This window comes from Phoenix dactylifera, chromosome 13, assembly GCF_051530095.1.
Source record: "Phoenix dactylifera cultivar Ajwa chromosome 13, Ajwa_hap1_PhDact_Kaust_v1.1, whole genome shotgun sequence".
In the NCBI taxonomy this organism is placed as follows: Eukaryota; Viridiplantae; Streptophyta; class Magnoliopsida; order Arecales; family Arecaceae; genus Phoenix; species Phoenix dactylifera.
In genome coordinates, this window is record NC_143202.1 from 27962775 (window position 1) to 27984899 (window position 22125).

Sequence of the window (22125 nt, forward strand, 5' to 3'; positions counted from 1 at the left end):
CGCCGGCTTTCAGCACTCTAGCGGCAGATACAGAAGCACGTCCAATTAGGGTGGAGCCTCTCTTTATGAAATCATTTGCTAAATCTTTGTTAAATATTCCAGCGACAGTGCCCGCATCCAGGACAACCTAGTAGACTCGGGCGCTGGTCATGGTACCCGTCACGGATCTCCAACAAAAGAGACGTGGCGGGACAGGAAATACGGAGGGACACGTAAAATCCAGAGGATATCCCAACGATGATGACATCGGGAGGTGCGTGTCGTCTCACAGAAACGCAGGACGCCCCTACAGCGGCAGGATCCTAGGTAATTACTGTCCATTTGATGTGTATGACCGATCCCAGTGCTCGATCACCAACCAGAGACCAAGGACGAACAAGATTCGCGGGGGTTTCCTTCCGATCCGACACATCTTTCTCGTTGCACGATATCTCCGCCCTTTGCCCTCCTTCCTCCAGCCTTATTTTCGAAAGGATGCCGTGCCGTCCAAAAGGACCGACCGGGAAGGGAAGTCCTAGCTGTCATCGGCACGGCTTGGGCACCAGGCCACAAGATCCTAGCCTCCAGTCTCGCTCCACGCCGAACTACGGACGATGCTGGAATCCTCTCCGTCTTAGGTATCATTGGAACAAGTTGGCCTCCAGGCCACAGGATCCTAGCCTCATGCGTGGCTCCACGCCAAACCACCGCCGACGCTGGAATCCTCTCCGTCTTGGCGTTGAACCCTTCCAATCACGGCCATCCATGTTACGACCGAGTGGATCCTACGCAGTCCATTAGACCGTACACTAAGTAGGACCATGTAAGGTCCACTCAATTATGTCCATCATGCAGCAAATTCCTGCGGTTCAATCAATAAATTCCTGCAGTTCAACCTGAAGACGATGCCAACTCCTGCTCCAGGTGGCCAAGAGCATATTGTGATATCTTTCCTCCAGCCCAGTGTTTTATGGTTATCCGCCGCTAACCACCATATTTCTTAAGAAAATCAAAAAAGAAAAAGCAACCAAGACTCATCTAACGGGCCACATACAGCAGATATTTTCAACCCGAACTGATGCTGTATGTAATGATCGAACAGAATACCGAGAATGGATTCGCCATCCCAAGCAATGCTGCGACCACCTACAATGAACTAATAGACTCACCGCCCCAAGCACGCCTGGCTGCTGGGGCCCAGGATGTCGCCCACAGAATTTCATCCCTATTCCCCTCGGTGCGAATATCCATACAAAGTTCAAAAGGATTAACCCAAGGACCGATCTATTTGTATCTCTCGCAGCACAAAGATTCTGCTGATCATCATGCCTGGGAGGCAGAGACCAGGGTGAGTTATACAGATAATATGGAAACTGGTAGCTGTATTTCTCAAGTTCCTTGGGAAACGCATTTTTCACTCCAGATGACTGCACCTGACGCCTCAAAGCAAAATTAATATCTTTCTGCAGTTGCAGGTATAAATAGAATACAACTGGGGCTCCCCGACACAATAAGCTGATCCTAGTTGCATCTAAGTTCGTCCTCAAGCAGGGGCCAACCAGCATGATTACTGGGCTCTGGATAGTTGCAGAATCTGATGAAGAGTACTGCTCAAGCATCACCCACCCAGCAGGGAATTCTGCGAGAAAGCTAGCTGTAGTTACATTATAATCTACAATCATTAAGCAATTAGCGGCGCAATATCAAAGGCACCAAGTCACTAAAAGGATCTCTTTCATTTTACCATATGAAAGTGGGTTGTTTCACAATCTAAGCTTCTTTGGTATTAGCAGAAAGTCGATCCTTCCAAAGCCACAAGTTTACCATAAAGGAGTCAATGAGTATCTGCAGCATTGTTTCCATGGCAATTTATAGCACCAGAAAAACAGATATAACTTCTAGAAGAAAATCAATTCATGCACAATCCACCTGGTTGATGTGGGAAGCAACACATGGTAGGACTAATAATCCAGGTTCACCAAATGCTCTGCCAAGCTGCTCAACAACAGCGACCAGTACAGGTAGTGTTTTCTACAAGATTACACGAATGAATGGACATGCCAGTTAGACTAAATAATTTTTTTCAATTCCTAAACATGAACTTAATAGAAATTATAAGGAAATCCAAGGAAACTATACGAGGCCGAGACCTTTTCATATAGAGCAATCCATAAAAAGCACAACAGGCATTCTCTGTGAAAGCTCTAATTAAAAAGGCAACTAAGCCGGTAAGAACCACTAAACCACAGATGCCAATCTAAAATTTAAAATACCAGCATATTTGGGGAAAGATCATCACATAAGTATGCCCATGCAAGCAGTTGATATTAACTGGACTTAACAGGCCATAAATCTTTGACCAGTCAAACAGGATCTTATGACCCGTCACACTACACCAGCTTTTGGTTCAAAAATTAGAAATTTAGTCATTCTTGGAGACAGCAATTTCTATAAAACTGAATTTTTCCTTACTTGTCACTATTTTCATCAGAGGCCTAAAGATGTTAAAGCATCAATAGATACCCAATTTTAATAACATTGTTAAGTGCAATACAAGAGACACGGTCCCAAACAGTTTCAGGATGCTATAACATTATAAAGGATCATTATTTGGTTAGGAAAAATTCACATAAATAATTACAAATTAGTAACTCATAAAAGTGATTTTAGAGAGCTATCACTTTCCATATTAATATCACCATACACTTAAAGAACATCTAAATATTTTAGAGTTACTATTATAAATAGCTATTGAGGGCAGGCCTTAGCGCAATGGTAAGATTGCTCCATTTTGACCTGTCACATGTTCGAAATATAGAAAAAACTTCTCCATACATTTAAGGCTGCGACCATCTGACCCTCCCTAGACCCCACGGTGATGAAAGCCTCGTATACTAGGACACCTTTTTTTACTATAAATAGCCATAGTCATCATTACACTAAGCAGTTATAATGGCGGGTGTATATGTTACATGCTGTAACATATGCTTATGACATGATATTATGCCCAGAAACTGTAACAACATTGAAATAGTGATTATTCATAAGTCAAAACCACGATGCATACTGACCTGGCTGGCAACTACTATTACAGCACGGGCATTGTCTTTCTTTGCAAAAACTGATTTGCTACCTCCAGAGACTAGTGACAGGCTACTCACTGTTAGGGTGTTGAATGCCAATAAAATGAGATGTAGTAGTCTGTAACAAATGAAAAGAATATACTGTTGACAGTTGATCCCACTGAGGTTACATCAGCTTGCCCTCTTCATTCAAATGCAACAAAGTGAAAGCTGTGCATTTGTCGAAAGCTGAAAAAGTTGCCAAAGTGAAGTGCAGCAAATTCTAAAAGTAGGCAACTTGGAAAGTGCTATGTGAATGTCATGTATCTGATATTAGACATCACCCAATGTACTTCAATTTCAGCCACACATGACACCAAACATGTCTATGGCAGAATCCTTTCCTGGGTACCATAAAAACGTTTCTTCCCCTATCATCTACGGGAAAAAGAAAAATAACAGTAGTTTATGGATTTATTTGTGCTCAACAGCCCAAGTCAACGGAAAGTAAATTAGCCAATCACAACCACAAAAAAAACAAGAGAAGCAAAGCTAGAAATTTAAACAGAAGCATGGATACCAGAAAAATGTGAGAACATTTTATGTAAGATGGAAGATCATTTACAGCTCCTTGGAAAAGCAATAATGGTACTGACTTAGCCACTTGGTAATTTTTGTACCCAACAAATGTGTTTCATTTCTGCCCATCAGACAAGAAACAATGATATGTATGGTGCAACACAAGACCTGGGCCACAACATCTAATTGCTATTTTTTGGGGAAAAATAGCACCGGTAACCTCTCCAGGTATCCACCCTAACACCAACCACCCCTCCAGGTATCCCTTGCCTCCATGTATTTGGTACTCCATATCTCCAGGTATCCACCCCAACACCACCTACACCCCCACCCCCCTGTGCAAAGACAAAAAAAGACACCAAACATACAAAAGAATAGCATTTGCCTTGCCTCCATGTATTTGATACTCCCATTGAAGCCATTTACTGAATCCCCCCCCCCCCCCAACCAAAACCCCGCCCAAAAAAAAAGAAGAAAAAAACCCCAAAACCCAACTGAACCCCTCCAACCACCTAACCACGAAGAAAAAGGGGGGGAAAAGAAGAAAAAGGAGAAACCAAAAGTATATAAAACCAAAAAAGGGCAACCTAGTCATCAGCTATGTTCAAGCTCCTGAACACATCCTTTACGTGTTCTCCCTCTAGCCATTAAAAAAATTAGAGAATGAATCCTCTGCTTCGATCTCACCCATCCAGCCCACACAAACAGTACTTTCATTTCATCAGCAAAAGAATATAGCATCTCCTGCACGAGCTACCATCTTTATACTAGAAACAGAAGGTTTCCAAGCTTAAAGCGTGCATACCTTTTTTGATATAATAAATTATATCTCACAGGAGCGAAAAATATACTATATAAAGCAAATTCACTGCCATCGCTAATGCTACAGATGCCCTTACATTTGGCAGGTCAAGGTGCAGTGGCTTAACTACTGGGTTATGTAACAGAGATAGAACAGACTGTTAATCAAATACACCCATATAAAGCTGCAAGGCATGGAAATAAAGAACTCTACAAGAGGGATAGGTTGGTGAAGCACATACGTTCCCATACCAATGGCGATAGCAAACATTGCTGGCTTCACCGTCAAAAGTAGAGATCTTGATCTGCTCACTTGCATCCATGGCACCTGGAATACAATAAACAAATTGATCTAGGTAAGAGAGAAGAAAAAAGAGGGAAGAGAGGGGGGGGGGGGGGGAAGCAAGAAAACTAATGTGCGAGAGCATGTGTCTTGGTACTCTTGTAAACATGTAGTTACAAGTAACAGAATACAAATGTGTACATGCAAGTAGCATGACATGACTTCTATGATATTAAAAAAAATAATATTGGGAGTTGACAAAGTTCACAGGCTACATCCAGTGTATCAGAGAAATACTCTAGTCCCTTCTTATTTTAGCCAACCTAATCTGCCTTGGTGTTCACTCCTCATCTGCTTCCTTCTTTACCCAAGACTTCCTCTACCTGATGGTGCCTCATCTAATTCTTTTATAAATGAAAAAGTATTTTAATCAGTTTCTCATCCTCAGCATGCTTATCAGTTCAATGCTCATCTTGCATCAATATTTCATTGACAACTAATATTCCTCCTCATAGACATTGTAATAAACATGTTTGTCTAACTAGCATGAGGCAATTACTCAGGTTCTCAAAATTGCATCTCCGCTTCCAGCGCTTTGCTCGTATCTGACAGTAAATATAGATTTAGTAGTTTAAGCTGACCTAAGGTATCTTTTGACCATAAAATTTGACATAGCCTTGTTTCCACTAGTTCTTAATTATAGTTGCATTTGAATTTTATTGTTAATTTTAAATCTTAATCCTCTCGAGCTTAACTTCATAATCCACATTCCACAGATGTTCTCATCTCATCAATTGTTACTACCACAAAGTGCAGATCATGCAAACTATTCACTAGAACTTCTATGCCAGTTGACAACCAAGAATTTTGGGCATAGAAACCATAGCTGATAAATCAACTAGCTGCAAGAAAAGCTTGTGTAAAGGAGGAGAATACTAAATTTCAGGACTCTTGCCACCAAATCATTCTGTCAGAAATTCTTAGACTGCTCCCAGTTTATAAACAATTTTTACCTGTTTTGGTGGGGACCACTTAAAAGTTTGCACTAGAATTTGCTTCCTTGACTCTTTCACAGCAAGACCACTTATGAGGCACAGTATTGAGAGGAAAGCCCTTACTTTAGATCGATTCCTTTGTTTGAGAGATCCTTCTTTTGTGCAATGATGATAACAATTATTGCCTTGCCAGCAAATGCACCACAATAATCATTGTTAGTTGCCCTATATTTTTAATTGTAATCATGTTCAGAATTGTCTTGTTAAAGAAATTAAGTCCAAGCAGAAGATGGAATATACATCTTCCTTGAGTATTGTTTTTTCTCTTGTTGGTGCACTATCGGATTGAGCTACATCAATGGAGGTCATGTATCAAGAGAGGCATAATTAACAATGATTTCCAGCCCAGAAATAGAAGGGATCATAGTACAAATCTACAACAGATAAAAGCCTCATAATGAAGAAAAATCATAATATGAGCACGAAATAACCCGGAAACTTGTATCTGCTGTTTATTCAGCATCCAAACAAGCCAAAACAAGTTCACAACTCCTATTTACCTTCCATTGAATGTGTTACAGCAAGATTTACAACTACTGAACAAGTTCGATTCTGAAAAGGATTAAGACATACTAGGCTAAGAAGTACTGCACTAATCATTGCGAAAGAACGAAGATTTCGATCAACATATTCTGCCATACCTGCAATACAAAAACAAGAAGATTTCATATTCTCATGTATTTTGTCGACACTGAAGTTGCCCATCTAAGCAAGTAATTACTCGCAGAATAGAAGGACATATATCTTATGGAGGCTCATGCCGCTTATTGTTAAATGAATTTTTATTTTATCATAAATCCCAGGTTGCAAAACAATTTCCATGTAAATGAAAGTATCTGATACTTTCACATAAGCGAGCTAAACACAGGACATATGATATATCAGGAACACAAGATACATTTCTGCCTTCATTTGTGAAATTAATTTGATTCACTTTGCCTACTTATGGAAAATATAGTCAACGGTGCTGAAACAGGCAGTGGAAAACCAGGAACAAGCATGACAGTGAGCTTAATGAGTTCTCCAACTTTCAGCTTACTTTGTGACAATAAACCAACTCCTACCTCAGCAAGACCATAAATACCAGACAAAAGAAACCTGATTGAAAAAACCAACTTATGTGGAAAGATATGATATCTAACAAAGAGAATCATTTTATAGAGATAACTATGTTAGATGAATTCATTGTTCTTGTTGTCGAGCACCATCCTGGTATCTAGGTAAGATGCACAAGTTGTATGCTATTCTAACAGTCCTTAGGAAAGTAGGATTTTATTGTTTGTATCTCAAAACTTAAAGCTAATTTTATAGCTTTTAATTAAGAATGGATGTTTGGCTTTTCTAGAATTTGTAAACCTAAGTAACACACTAGGCACTAGCTGAGAATCCATTGCCAATGACTAAATGTCTCAAACACTGAATGATCGCACCCTGAGCCATTAAGCAAACCCCATTTATAGATGAGGTAATGCCTGTAAGGTTAAATACCCAGACCTACATTCAGATTTTAACATTTACTTTAGAAGTCCGGATTTCATACTGTTATATGTGCTAGCAGAAAAACATGAAGGTCCCCTTCACCACATTTTACTCCATAAATAAATCTGCTGTAACTTAAGGGCGAGGACCAATCTTGATGGGCTATGAATGTCTATTTAATAACTGACAATAGCAGAATTATTCTTATCCTAAAGTTGATTTAGAAAAGACCTATATGATGAAAGGTATGGAATATAGGTACAGATATTAACCGGACAGAGCATGGTATCATGACTGCTAGATTCCTTTGATAGTGAATGTGCTTCCTCAATGCTTCTTTAGACATAGTAATTGTAAGAGCCCAAACTCTTGGGTTAATGGGAATCCAAACACCTGGGCTAATGGGCCGGCTTGAAGAGGCCAGGCCCATTAACCAGCGATCAGGGTCGACTGATCGCAAAAGAGGTGGAGAAGAACTTCCACCTCTCCAATCATGCCGGAGATCCAACCACCAACCCCTTCACATTTCCCCTAGGGCATCGCAGGAAAATCCTTGTTTTCTTCCCCCGGTTTCGTTACCGAGATCAAGATCCCCGGCGCCCTCCACCTCATCGACAAGCATTACGGCGTCGTTGCCGTCCTCACCCGCATTACCGCCGGTGACGACGCCGTCGGGTGCCCCTCACCCGCGATGAAGCCATCTCCACCATCCAGGACAGGAGCAGGAGCAACCCTGCGCCACCACCCCTGTTGCCCCTATCGTCAGGGGGATGCACCAGAGAAGGTCCAGATCCCCGGGATCGCTAGCGACCCAAAGATCAAGAGGCCGGTGGATAGATCCTGTGGCTTTCATGAGCAAGGGTTCCAGTCAGGCCAGTTAGGCCATGCTAGAAAGCATATGCTTTCAGGTGAATGATCTGCTCGGATCTATGTACAAGAATGCTATGGAGAATGGTGGAGTAGAAAGCAAAGATGGTCATTCTTGCTTCGGGTCGATAGTGGTGCCAGTGCCAATAATCTTCTGATGTAGACCCGGGTTAATTCATTAGATCACATCATGGATTGCTTGGCACGATTGCATACAAGTTCGGCCCGGGTGCGCCAACTAACTACGCAATGGGTCGTAGTATAGTGATTTTTCTGGCCAATTGGCAGCAAACTATCACTGCCAGTTCCTTTTCTTCGGTCAGTACACGTTCAGAGATCATAAAATGATAAAAGTCATCCGATAAAAAGTCGGACTTAAGTCGGAGATGATCGGAGCAACTTTATTAAGAAAATAACTCTTAAGAAACTTGCTTTTCCCTTAAATAAACATGGTAATAAGAGGTGGAGAATCTTGACCCCCTACTTACCTAACAGAGAGACGAGGGAAGCAGCTTGCTTAGATCAAATGAGATATCCCAAAAACCGCTGGGTTGACCCCGAAGGCCGAATTCTATGGTAGGGGTGAACTCCAAATTTTTCCATGCCACAATTGCACCAAAATAAATGAAATAGATGGGTGGAATTCCAACTGGATCTTGGTCTCAAATCAAAAGGGGATATGGCAAAATTGGAGGGCCCTAGACCAGCCAAGGGCAGTGATGGTTTTAGATCAAGATTTTCTGAACTTGATATCCCTTCAAACCTAGCAAATAATGGCATAAATAATGGATTCTCACTCGGGGCTCAACTTTCCTTAAAAACCCATGACTTATTAATAAGGATTTGTTACGCGCGATATGCCGACGACTTACTACTGGGAATCATGGGTCTATTGCCATCACAGGAGCCGCTGTCCGGTGGCTGAGAGATGGCCTTGTGATCATTTAGAATGCAGCGGAGGTCGAAGAGTTGACAAAGCTCATCGAGAACTCTGATGAAATGTACTTTATGCCGGCGTTCAACGGGTTGTTATTGTCGTGGTGGCGTGATGATGCAAGGGAGGTGTGCATAGGGATGACCAGGTTCAGTAACAAGGGGTTCATTGCTCGGGCAATCCGGCAGCTCAGGATGTAGGGCGCACATTCTGGTCGACCGGCTTATGGGACTCGGGTTCATGGGTCGTGTGACATGGGTGCGTAGGTGGCAGCATGCGGCGAACATCATGTCATGTCGGTCAGCACATTCATGCATGCAACAATGTGGTGGCAATACTGGGGAATAATTTGCCAGACAAGGGAACGGTTGAGCAAGATTCTTGACATCGCAAGTTCTAAACGAGGTGTAGATTGTGTGAGAAGTTGAGGTGTGGATTGGATGGCAGCAGCGTTGGATTGTGATAGAGGTAAGGATCCCTATACTTGGTTACCATTATGTGCACTGCTAGATTTGCGTCATGTGATTTACATTGATAAAATAGATATGACATGTGATGATATATTTTATATGATTTTTAGTACAAATATACTAGCATGGTAGTATATGTATCAGATATTGAAAACATGAATATGTGAAGAAGATACTTTGAAATTGAGACAAATGTATTGTGTAAGTGAATATTGATTTGACAAGTGTAACTTGTAAATCAGATAGACAAGATATAGTTTGGACTAACCTCGTCACGGGATAGCCTCCACAATCTTATACATGGGACAGCTTCCGCGGGCTTATGCGTGGGGTAGCTTTCACGAGCTTATGCGTGGAATAGCCTCCATGGGCTTATGCATAGGATAGCATCCACGGGCTTACGCATGGAATTTTGTCAATCTTGGACTGGGTCATAATCTTGGTTAGTCCAAAGCCGAAAAGATAATTGATATGAAATCTGAAAATCAAGTTAATGAGAAACACATAATATGACATAAAAATTATTGTTGAACAATTGATTAAATTTGATAAATATATATATATATATATGCTTCTTTGATAAGATGATAATGAGGGATTATGTGCATGTTAATTGGATGAGCTTTCCGAGTATTGATATGGTATCCATTTTACCTGGTATTGTTCATTTAATTATTTTTCTATTATTGATGGTGTAGTAGTTCGGAATTCTTACTGGGCTGAAAAACTCATATCCTTTCTTGCATCTTTTTTCAGTGTTGCAGGTTGCATAGTACTTGGCTATGTTTAAGATCACCAATAGAAGGGATGAATAGATAAAGCATCCTTGTTTCCGGTAGAATGGATAAATCTGAAAATTTTGTACAAGTTTGTTATTTATTATGAAATGAGATCATTTTGTTCATGGATGATGAGGTTGTAAAGTATTTTCAAGCCTAGCATATTCTTTAGGGCCCCGTAAAGTATTTTCGACCAGGCCGATTTGTTAGATCATACCATGAATTGCTCGGCGCGATTGCATACAAGCTCGGCCTAGGTGTGCCAATGAACTACGCATTGGAAGGGCTTGTTGCCATCGCAAGCACCGCTGTCTAGTGGCTGAGATGGCCTTGGGATCATTCAGAATGCAACAGAGGTCGAAGAGTTGGCAAAGCTCATCGAGAACTCCAGTGGAGTGTAATTTGTGTCGGCGTTCTACGAGTTATTTGCGCCGTGGTGGCGTGATGATGCAAGGAAAGTGTGCATAGGGATGACTAGGTTCAGTAACAAGCGGCTCATTGCTCAAGCAATCCGGCAGCTGAAGAAGCGGGGCACACATTCCAGTCAGTCGGGTTGTGGGACTCAGGCTCATGGGTCGCATGACATGGGTGCGTGGGTGGCAGCATGCAGCGAACATGATGCCATGCTAGGCAGCACATTCATGCATGCAGCAGTGTGGTGGCAATATTGGAGAATGATTTGCAAGATAGGGGAATAGTTGAGCAGTGTTGGATTGTGTGAGAAGTTGAGATGTGGAATGGATGGCAGCAGTGTTGGATTGTGATAGAGGCAAGGATCCCATGGGCTTACGCATGGAATAGACTCCACGAGCTTATGCATGTGATAGCATCCATGGGCTTACATATGAAATTTTGTCAGTCTTGGACTGGATCATGATCTTGGTTAGTCCAAAGCTGGAAAGATAACTGATATGAAGCCTAAAAATCAAGTTAATGAGAAGCGGATGATATGGCATAGAAATTGTTGTTGAGCAATTAATTAAATTTGAGATATATATATATATGTTTCTTTGATAAGATGATAATGAGGGCTTATGTGAATGTTAATTGTATGAGATTTTCGAGTATTGATATGGTATCCATTTTACCTAGTATTGTTCATTTAATTATTTTTCTATTATTGATGGTGTAGCGGTTTGGGATTCTTACTGGGCTGGAAAAGCTCATATCATTCCATTCATTTTTTTCAATATTGCAGGTTGCGTAGTACTTAGCTATGTTTGAGATCATAGTAGAAGGGATGAATAGATAGAGCATTGTTGTTTCTGGTAAGATGAATAAACTTGAAAATTTTGTGCAAGTTTGTTATTTATTATGAAATGAGATTATTTTGTTCATGGATGTTGAGGTTGTGATGTATTTTCCTGCCTAGCATATTCTTTAGGGCCCTGCCCTAGGAAATGTGCGGCCGTGTCACGTGGCTCAACCCGAGTAGCGGGTTCGAGGCGTGACAGTAATGCTTGAGGAGAATGACCCTCAATAATCCTATTTACACTAATTAAGGAGGTATTCAGATGTTCCAAAAAGCCAAGACTTGCAGCTTGCCAGTGGTGGTGTGGGTTGTGACTATTATTTGTTCTAAAATATGCAGCTAAGTTGGATATAAATAAGAATAATAAATTGCTCATTTTTAAATTTCATTTGCTCTATTTCAAATGGATATTATATTAAGGTTGAATTAAGACTTGAGTTCTTTGACTAGATCTGTGTAAAGAAAAAGGAATTTATGGTAGGAGAAACCAACAAAGGTAATATGGGCATGCAAGAATCAGAGATGACCCTACATAGGAGAGGCATGAATACTTCATAGAGGAGCTGAAAAAGAGACTTGCAAGACCTGAGAAAATCTGAGTATAGTATTAAGGATTTTAAAATGGCTTGACCATACTGAACATTTAACCTTGCTAAGAACAAATGATGAGAAAGGTCAAAACTTGTCTGTTATCAAAATAATGAATCTTAGAACATCAAACATATAGGATCCCTATGCCTTGCTCAGGTTAGCTGATGTTGTCACAGTTTTTGTTAGTCTTGTCAATGTTCTTGACCAGTATGCCTGCAATCAGGTTTATAAACAACCCATACAAATTCATATGACAATAATTAGTTAGCATGAACTGATTATTATTAGTTGGCAAGGCATGCTAGTTGCATATTGTGTGCACTAAATACATACTCCAACGTAAATCAGCAAAACTAAAAAATGCAGCCCAGTCCACTAGGCTCCCACTATTGCAAGGTTTGGATGATCAGATGTATGCAGCCTTCCCATCGAGTGCGGAGAGGCTATTTCCGTGTTTCAAACCAATGACCTCCAAGTCAAAATGGAGCAACCTTACTATTGTGCCAAGTCTCACCCTCATAAATCAGCAAAGGCAATAAGCTTATTCAATTTTCCTACTGTATTTATATTATTTTCAATAATATATAATTGATAACAATGAGCAGTACTTACGTTCTGAAGAATCCCGAATGACCTGCAAACAGGAAAGCATGAATAAGTTTCTCTTTTGTTCGTTTCTTTTTGGACTAGTAATGTAGTATTATGATCAATTCAAGTGATGAAGATTGCAGAGTATTTCTGGAAAAAATGGCAGTGATATGGTACCATTCGGCATACCATCGAGTCTAGAACCAGTAACTAAACATAAAATAATAGAAAACTGTTGGCTTAGGCATGCTTAAGTAATATGGTACCTACAAAGCATCAGCATATAAAAGGAATGTTGAATGATTTCCATATGCTATAGATAAAACCATGGTATGTCGTACAGGTCTGAACTGGGCAGTACGGAGCATACCATACCGTACCGGTTCGGTACTAGTATCCGGGCCAAAAAAACTCTGTACCGTACCGTACCGACATTGTGCTAGCGTGGCACCGGTACATGGTCTAGTACCGAGATGGCAAACCTTGAATAAAACTATGTTGAATTGATTTAAGGTAATAAGTAAACAACATATGCTGCATTGCCAGAAAAGATTTAAGCAACAAATTTTGTTAAAAGAGGATTTGTCACTGCAGAATTTGTTGTACACAAATTGAAAAGCAGGTTTATATAACATAACACAAAACTTTACCTTTCAAGTTTCAAGTGAACAATAAATCATATAAATAACTTACTAATACATTATGACAATCAGCATCTTCTATAATCTTTGCATTAGAAAATAAACAAAAGTATTCTTTCAATAATGCAAGGCTGATTAAGAATACCTTTCCGAGAATGAGTGGGACCACAAGATTAGTAATAAGGCTTTTAAATAATTGCAAAGTAGGGACAGACACCCCAGCTCCTGCTCCTATGTACCTAGAGATAGAAAATGGCACCTACAACACAATATAATTTCAAGATGAGCCCAACAGTACATTGGCATGAACCATCGATCTCTAAATGCAAAGATCAATGCGGTTCAAAATACTGCCAAAAATCTCATGCAGTTGTAATTAGTTAAGATCAGATAATTGGAAATGCTGAGCCAAGTGACCTTAGGTGGCTCTTGTTTTACTAGTCAACAAACAATACATACTCTTAACATAAGGTAATCCAGAAACAGCTAACAAGTTTATGACCATCATAAAAATGAAACAGTTGCTTCTCAAAGACAATAATTTCAAGCATCAACTCCTTTCCTATGAAGAAACATCAACCCCTGTTATCAGAATCAATCATCAGACACCAAACAAAAGATTATTCGTGATCCTTCTGAAAGTGCAAACAAAAAAAAAAAAAGAAGAAATCTCATGAAGACTTCTATTATAGAAAGAAGTGATATTATTGAATGTGAATAAAGTATCCAAAAATGGACAACTTCATGTAAATAATTAAAAAGTAGAAAAGAGCTCATTAAAAATATCTAGGTTAATGGAAAGTGCTCATTTTTTCCTCATTTACTAAGGTAAACCATATCAGTGCTGCAAATTACATGCAGATCTGTAAAATGCATATCATATCACTTCTAGCTGATTTCAAAGCCAATTCTTTGCTGCTTTATTTTTTCCTTACATGCTGCATTAGTGCATCCGGGTGATTAGAATTGGTTCATGGGTAGACCCTCACAGGCCAGTCTCTCACCCAAAGCATGTCCAAAGGAAAATAATTAAAATTTTAATGGAATAAAACACTTGCTTCATGGCTCTAATCACCTGGCACCATAATGTAATAATTGATTTGCATCTTAGAAACAAAAGCTTAACTTACAATCATAATGCCTAACAAATTAGATATCACAGTCATTGCAAGAGCAAGAGCAGCATTCCCCCCAGCAAGCTGCATTAGGTGCAAAAGTGTATCTCAGTCAAAGAAATTGCTAGCCCTGGAAATACAATATATTAGCTTACCCGTGTCAATGTAACTCCACTTGACAAGGTTGTCGGCATGCAGCAAAAAATTGCTAACCCTATAGAGTAAATTTATGAAGTCAAGACTTTTGAAGAAACAACAATATAAAGTCAATGACAAAGAAGATAATGTGAAGAAAATACAACCTCAACAAAAATAACTAAAAAAAGGAAAAAGTTATTTATCAAAAATGTCCACATACCAGTGACAAATTCATGAGGCATCAACTGAATTTGTAAGATAAGCCTTGAGAAAAAAGGAGTAAACAACAGAATTGAACCCTACAAGGACAAAAAGAATAAAGCATTGCAAAATCAAAGATTGCAACTCGTGGCAATAAGAAAAAAAGAGTACAGAAAATACTATGAAGAAAGAGGGATCGGCAAATATATACACATCCACTGGGCAGTTGAAATATACAATACAAGCACAGAAGAAACAACCATATCTGTAGTGCATACAAGCCAAATAAGAAGGAAATTAAAGTGGGGTAGATGGCTTCTCTCCTCCCCCCCCCCCCCTCCTCCCCCCCCCCCCCCCCCCCCCCAACCACACACACACACACCTCCTTCCTCTTCTTACATGAGAGATGAGAAATAGGAAGAGATTTTATATTCAACGTTTGAAGATCATATTCAACATATGAAAAAACAGAAATAACAACTCTTAGCCATTTTCATATAGAATACACTACCATGGAGACCTTCCATTGCATCTTTGAGTAAGCAATTCTCGTTCAGTAACAAAGAGCACATATGGGGCCAAATGCAAGGTCAAAGCATCACTTGCCAATAGCATGCCAGTGTGGTATTGGCATAGTACTGTAAAGTGCGCCATGCGTTGGTCCAGCAGCATGCCAGCAAGAACTGGCATGCAGCTGGTATGTACCATGTGCCAAGGCATATTGGCAGGGTATGTATCATGCTGCTTGGCATTTGAATCCATGGTCAAGTGTTATATGAGGCACGGAGTAGCTAAATAAATCTCTAAGAAAAGAAATCATCTAAATAATTTAAGAGGGTCACATGCATTATTTGTACCTCATTGTAATTCTTTCTCAATATGCTAGTGAGCCGTTTCTTGACTTATGGACCACACTTAACCCCATTTTGATAGAGAAAGACTTAGCTGTCATAATATAGTTACGTGCTTATATTAAGGCAGATTTCCCCTGTTTTAAAAGTCATAACCAAACTACACGATCTACATATTGAATCTACTTCCATAAGCAAACAATTTCCACATGCTCATGCAAGGATTAAAATACATCAATGCCAACTGGCACTATGTGGCCCTATTGCCAGTGCTAAGAATAGAACAGCTGATATTCAAGTCAAAGTAAAACTGAAACAACTTGGCATGATGACTAATGTAAAGAGCTAGCAGTACAGATTCAATATTTAGGCTGCACATATTTGGGGCTAACAGGGGCAAAAGTGAAATAAGACCCCTTTAACCCATTGATTCCACTTTAACCTCCTAGATGCTAAAGTAGCCATTTTATTCCAAGGGCAAAGTGGATATTTTAAAAGGTTGGTAGAGTTACTTTTTCCATTTAACCAAGAGTAAAGTAGCTTAGGAGTAAGTCAACTCATTTATTCCAGGCTAACTTACTCTACAACCAAATGTTGCCTCAATGACTCGTAATAGACTTTTTTAAAAAAAATCTAGCTATAAAGCCTCAAAGCCTATTGAAATAAGATACCAAGATTTTCCGGCAATGTGTTTAAAAGGGAAAAACAGCATTTATAGCATTTCCATACCAATTCGCATATTCCTATTTACAAGTCCGGCATAGATGAAGAAAGATTAAAGAGGATTTGTTTTGAAAAAAATACCTCATGATATACAAGCAGTCCCCCAACATAAATTCCACACTAAAAGCGCAGTAGGACCTTCAGATGGAAGGTTGGGCAAAGATTGATCCAGTCAGGATCATGATTAGCACTGGAACTAGTTAAAAATACTTCAAGACCTGATTCAAGATTTTCAAACTCCACTTGGTACAAGGTTACATTGGTACTCTCATCATGCCTAGAACAATTTGCCTCCTTTCAGCAATCAATTTTGCCAAATACTCATTTTCTGCTTCCAACACAAAGCTGAGAGCATTAATTAATTTCTTTTTATTTTGTTTTAATAAAAGAATTAATAGGTCATAATACAATTCCAACATTTGCCGATCACTTTATTCTTCTACAAAAAAAAGGGCAGCCCAGTGCACAAGGCTCCAGCTATTGCCAAGTCTGGAAGGGTCAGATGTAAACAGCCTTGCCTCCATGTGCGGAGAGGTTGTTCCCATGTTTTAGACTTGTGACCTCTACATCACACTGGAGCAACCTTACCATTGCACAAACTTCATCCTTCTATAGGCAAATAAAAATGTGATTGCAGTCCAATATTCTTTTTTTTTGACATGCTGAATAGAAATATTAGATAGAGGTGTTATACACAGCCAAAATTAGTCCTTTACGATTTACCACCTCCCATATACTTATGAGTCAATGCACACATAATGCTATGCTAAAATTCTTCTTTAAAGACCTCTAAGATTTCATATTCTAAGAAAACAATATAATAAATTCAAGTTCACAGACCTAAGGAGGTCAAATTTTGGGCATTTTAGAAATGATGAATAAAGGGCGCACGAGTTATGCTTGCAGAGCCAATGCAATACATCTCAAAAGAGTAGAAAAACATCTATTGGTTAATATGTTAATTCTAATATGCATCCATGAATTATAGATTAAAAAACAATTATGGTGGTATGGAACTCATTATGGCTTTCATACTTGATAAGCTATATGGATGTTTATTGGAGACTCATTCCACACAAAATGTGGAAACTCATTCTTAAAGGTCTAATCCCTATAGAAACTTGTTTGCATTAGATATTTATATAAGTGAGATGTATGCATGTATATGCCCACATCACATAGATATAGGACATTCATATATGTATGAATATATATAATTTTGAAAACTTTACTGCCTCCTTCCCCCTCATCTAGATGCTAAGGCAAGGGAAACCTTGCATAGTTACCCTCTGGAAGCAAAAGGGTAAAAAACCACATAATGGCTTAAGATTTCCTAGTAGCCTCCAAAGCAAAAGAGTCACTGTTACTAGATAAATAGCTGGTAATTAGGATACACATCATAGTCATAGTGTTGACCACTTTAACCTTTCCTTTCATTTCTTGATAATGTTGATTATTCAATAGAGAAAATAAATATAAAGCAAAATGCATTCCTTGTGGCCTACTAATCATTAACTATTAGCTTGTGCATTCCAAACTTGAAAGAGATCTTAATATCATGCCTTGAAAGGAGGAATTTGATTTTCAAAGAGTTTGAGGTTGAGGGAGAATCATATGTATTCTTCTCTAAACTTGTTGTAACCTGTCAAATGTTGCAAAAGAATCCCATCTATTTATGCAGGTATAACTCTAGTATATGTTAGGATGATACATATTAACAGAATAAGATTAAGGATGTAAGAACCAGTACAACTTAACACTTTATAGTTGTTGCAGCAAGTAACATAGACGAAGACCAAAACATGCAGATTAAACGGAACAATCCATAACTCAGGCATCAAACCACAAGAAAATCAAGAGTACACTATACCACCTATTACATACATACACAGTAGAAATCTTAGGCTCTTATAAGACACAGGAAAACTGAGATCATACTAGCCCAAAAAGTCCTGCAGGCCAAGCTTCTATAGCTGCACCGAGTTCCCCACTGTGCAACATGAGCCCTATATCATCAAGAAGACATTCCAAAATCATAAGACATGTCCAGTCTTGGAAAACACTTAGCTAATGCAGGCATTTTAGACCTCACCTGAGATAAAGAAGATCCCACAGGCACTAAATCTTGACAAAGAATATTTGTGAGCAAGACAGCCAAGAGTTGGATTTATGAGTCCTAGAGTGATTCCACTGACAAGAGCTTGACACAAAAGGAGAAAGGAAAAGGGATTAGACAAGATGCTTTGGACGATAGTTGGCTTCTTACACCATCATCAGCCTATAACGCTAAGAAAAGAGTGTTATGATATAATATAAAATCCCAAAAGATTACTTAAGCAAGGAAATGAAACCCTTGACAGTACAAGCTAGAGTATATTCCTCCTGGGCAGGAGGCATTTATTGTTGAAATAAGTTAGTAAAATCCCAGAAACCAAGAAAATGGTACATTTGAAGAAAGCCTATAACATATACAAAGGTAAATGCTTAATCATACACATACGTGGGCATTCATATTTGTATACGCATATGTGACCTAAGAGGAGCGTTCCCACTACCCTCCTAAGAGGAAGGAGATTATAATCAATGAAATTTAGTAACTTCTATAATTGAGATGAGCACATCATTGTCACAGATGCACACCAACACTCACTTCCACCAACAAATGGATGGGCACATGTGAGCAAAATAAAGCATTACATATGCATAAAGTGAAAACAATATACCTGCACATGCTCATATTATTTGGAGTACGAGCGTTTCATTTTTCATCTATAAAAAGGAGTCTCAATTTTTTGTGCAATTTTTTCCCATCTACCTTTTCTTAATATTGATATTTAAGCCTCATCATCAAAAGTCATCAATAATTTCAATTTAAAATTCACCATCTTCACTTCTCATCAGTTACTATAATATCATTTGCACATGATCAACCCTTAGGCAAATCTATTATAACATTAACTAGAAACTCTCTTCTCTAGCTAGTGCTACTTCTTATGCTTCCTACACTCTTATTAGCATGTTCTTGACAACTTCAGTTACAGTTTAAGTAGGCCTTTCTTCCTTAATGCACACCAGATTATATCTTCCAGAACTTGATCATATATTTTCTCCAAGATAATAAACTGTCATTTTTTTCTATCAATTGCTTAAGCACGAAAAAACGTCCACATAGATCATCTCTACACGATCAAATTGTATAATGAAGATTATATTCATTTTTCAAACCTTTGCTTGAAAACCCTCCTTGATAAATTGCCTGACAATGTCAATCTGTCATTATGTCATTTCCCCACTTTTAAGGCCTAACTACGTAAGTTGGTTAACCAAAATAGACCTTTTGACTTTGAAAATTCCATAGGTAATTCAGGCATCCTTAATGCCTCAGTTATTGCATCCTTTATGAAGCTATATCTACTTCAAGAAGCATAATGGAATGCAGATAAACTTGCAGCTTCACTAATACTGGTTCTTCTAGGCATTTCTCAGGTAGAATTCATAATCAATGATTTCCAAAAAAATCATCAAATTTAGTCCAACAAGCTATCACAATGCCTTCATCACCTAACTTAGCTAAAATCCATTTTTTCACTCTGTCATTGTTTTTTCAGATTTTTTACATGCTTCTTTGCAGCCAAACCTATAAACAAGTTCAACTTTAACACAGGTCATCCTCAATTCGAGTTGAAACTACAGTAACCTAAAGTTCATTACCAGGTACAAAGTACTAACTAAAATTTTACAGCTTATAGAAGCAGTAAATATGCATGTAATTGGAGATACAGCAATTTTTTCATGATAAATAACAGAGCCTTTCACAAGTAATCTAAAAGTTCACCGGAAAAAATCATCAACAGTACCAATCAGATAAAATGCAAGTTAACTGGTGGCTGTGACAAACATAGTTAGAAGCTCTAATAGCAGTAAGAAACTCAAACTGTGAAGCAGATGAATTTATTTACCTAAAGGAAGGAAGTTGGTTCCTACAAAGTCCAACAATGGCTGTGTCCAAGAAAAGACCTTTCGAGTATTTGAATCCTTACTCTGATAATTTCCATCACCATATACCTGAAACAAGTTGCAGAAATTTTTTCCTTAAGCCTTAAATGAATTCTCCTCCAGAGATATTTAACCCTCTAAACATGCAGATGTATAGGCAGACACAAATATGTATACGCACATATGTATATATATGTGTGTGCACGTGTGCACATGTGCGTGTGCGTGCTTGTTGGGGTGTGTGTGTGTGTGCATAAGCATTTAATCCCTTAGGTTATGGAAACATTATCTACCTATTGATGTTTAAACTCCATAATGTCCAAAAGTGGCATGGTACCATGATATCAAACCTTCTTGATTCCATACCACGAAACATAGATGTGCATGCATAGGCTTAAGACAAACAACCTTCAGTTCTACTTTCAACTGCCAAGAATTTCAGGGCTGCAAACTACACAGATAGTTTCAAACCTTGGCCCCATACTTAACAGGATATTTATAGTTGTGACCACCATAAAATTTAAATCAAAAAGGCATGCGCATGACCACATATGGAACTTGTGATCAGTGAATGGTGAAAAAATGCATCAGAATCTGGCAAGTTCCAGGCTTTAACAGGTCATATTTAAGAAGTTTATGGTATTAAAATGAAGCATACAATGCTGTGCTACTTATTGTATCTATTTAATTTAAAGATCATATAGGAGATCTGTTGAGCGTGTGGCGTGAACTGGATGTGGGCCACGTCTCCACATCTTAGACCAAGGTTTTCCTTTTTAACCAAAAAAGAAAACCTATTCACTAGGGAGCTGCCACCGTGTTCTGGGAGAGAGGTGTAAGCATTGCATCGGATCTTTCTTCTCCTTCTAATCCTCTTCCACATTTTTTTTTCCTTTTGATATAGTGTATTTTCTCCTCTCGCCACAGGTAGACGTAGGCCTAATAAATTCTTGTGGCGGTTGTGTTATTTTTTGCGCTGTAATTTATTTGCTATTTCGCACCATACCAGTACAATTGATGGTCCACACAACAAGATCAAGAACTAAGGATTATATCTTTTACAGGGAAGAAGTTAGAAAGATCGACGAGTATAAGCCATAATTTTCAAGAAAACACATGAAGTATATGGATTAGAGGATTTAATATTCTCCGAGATAAACAACAACAGCATCAAGTAAACTAACGAATAGACGTCGCAAGTTTTCAAGATAACAAACAAAAGATGCAGATCAGATGGTTTCTACCATAGAAAACCTCCAAGACCGGAAGTATTTGGGAGAGAGAAGAAAGATAAGCAAACCTTCCCGGAACCTCCAATTGCCCGCGGACATCGTGCAACCGGGCGAGATTTGGCGAAGAGCGACGGAGGAGCGATCGCAATGAGAAACTCGCGTGAGAAACTGAAAAGATTTGCCGGAAAAGACGCTATTCGTCGCCCGGAAACGCTATTTCTTGCGGCCGATGGAGGCCTGAATGCTAGGGTTTGAAGGGATCCCACCGCCATGATGCCCTCCGACCGGTGGGAAGACAACGAACTCCGTCCACACCCAGAGCAGCGGAGCCTGGAGACTGAAGAGGTACATATTTGCAGTTTTGCACGGTGAGGATAATTTTGGAATGGAATGGGGATTTGCGTGGTCCATGTTCACGGGCTGGTTAATGAGGCCAAGGCCAGAGCCCGGCCTTTCTTCCGGCCCACTTGCAAGCTCCGAACTCGCTGCTCGGGCTTTGGTTTTCGGCC

General features: G+C 39.2%; 1 protein-coding gene across 4 annotated transcripts; it reads right to left on the minus strand.

Moving 5' to 3' along the window:
* Window positions 1–1246: 1246 nt before the first annotated feature.
* LOC103703081 (Sodium Bile acid symporter family) lies at window positions 1247–21999 on the minus strand. Of its 4 annotated transcripts, none has more exons than XM_026802980.3 (15): window positions 21685–21996; window positions 20348–20453; window positions 18481–18588; window positions 18327–18394; window positions 14834–14912; window positions 14631–14689; window positions 14491–14559; window positions 13506–13619; window positions 12744–12765; window positions 6333–6400; window positions 4664–4749; window positions 3051–3180; window positions 1909–2010; window positions 1724–1824; window positions 1247–1633 (listed from the first exon to the last, which is right to left on the minus strand). In XM_026802980.3, the coding sequence occupies exons 1-14, from the start codon at window positions 21886–21888 to the stop codon at window positions 1750–1752; spliced, it is 1290 nt and encodes a 429-aa protein (XP_026658781.1). In that variant the 5' UTR covers window positions 21889–21996; the 3' UTR covers window positions 1247–1633; window positions 1724–1749. The 4 variants fall into 4 exon arrangements, 3 of the variants coding, with proteins under 3 accessions (XP_026658781.1, XP_008784001.1, XP_008784003.1); XM_008785779.6 differs by having other exon boundaries at window positions 1247–1618; window positions 21685–21994; XR_603396.6 differs by lacking the exon at window positions 3051–3180 and having other exon boundaries at window positions 1247–1618; window positions 21685–21999.
* Window positions 22000–22125: the final 126 nt, after the last annotated feature.

Coding starts and splice junctions, on each gene's coding strand:
- LOC103703081 (XM_026802980.3), bottom strand. CDS start 21,888: ATGGCGGTGGGATCCCTTCAAACCCTAGCATTCAGGCCTCCATCGGCC. Junction 18,589..20,347: donor AACCAACTTCCTTCCTTTAG/GTAAATAAATTC, acceptor TTTTGTGTCAAG/CTCTTGTCAGTGGAATCACT. Junction 14,913..18,326: donor CTGCAGGACTTTTTGGGCTA/GTATGATCTCAG, acceptor TTGTCCTTGTAG/GGTTCAATTCTGTTGTTTAC.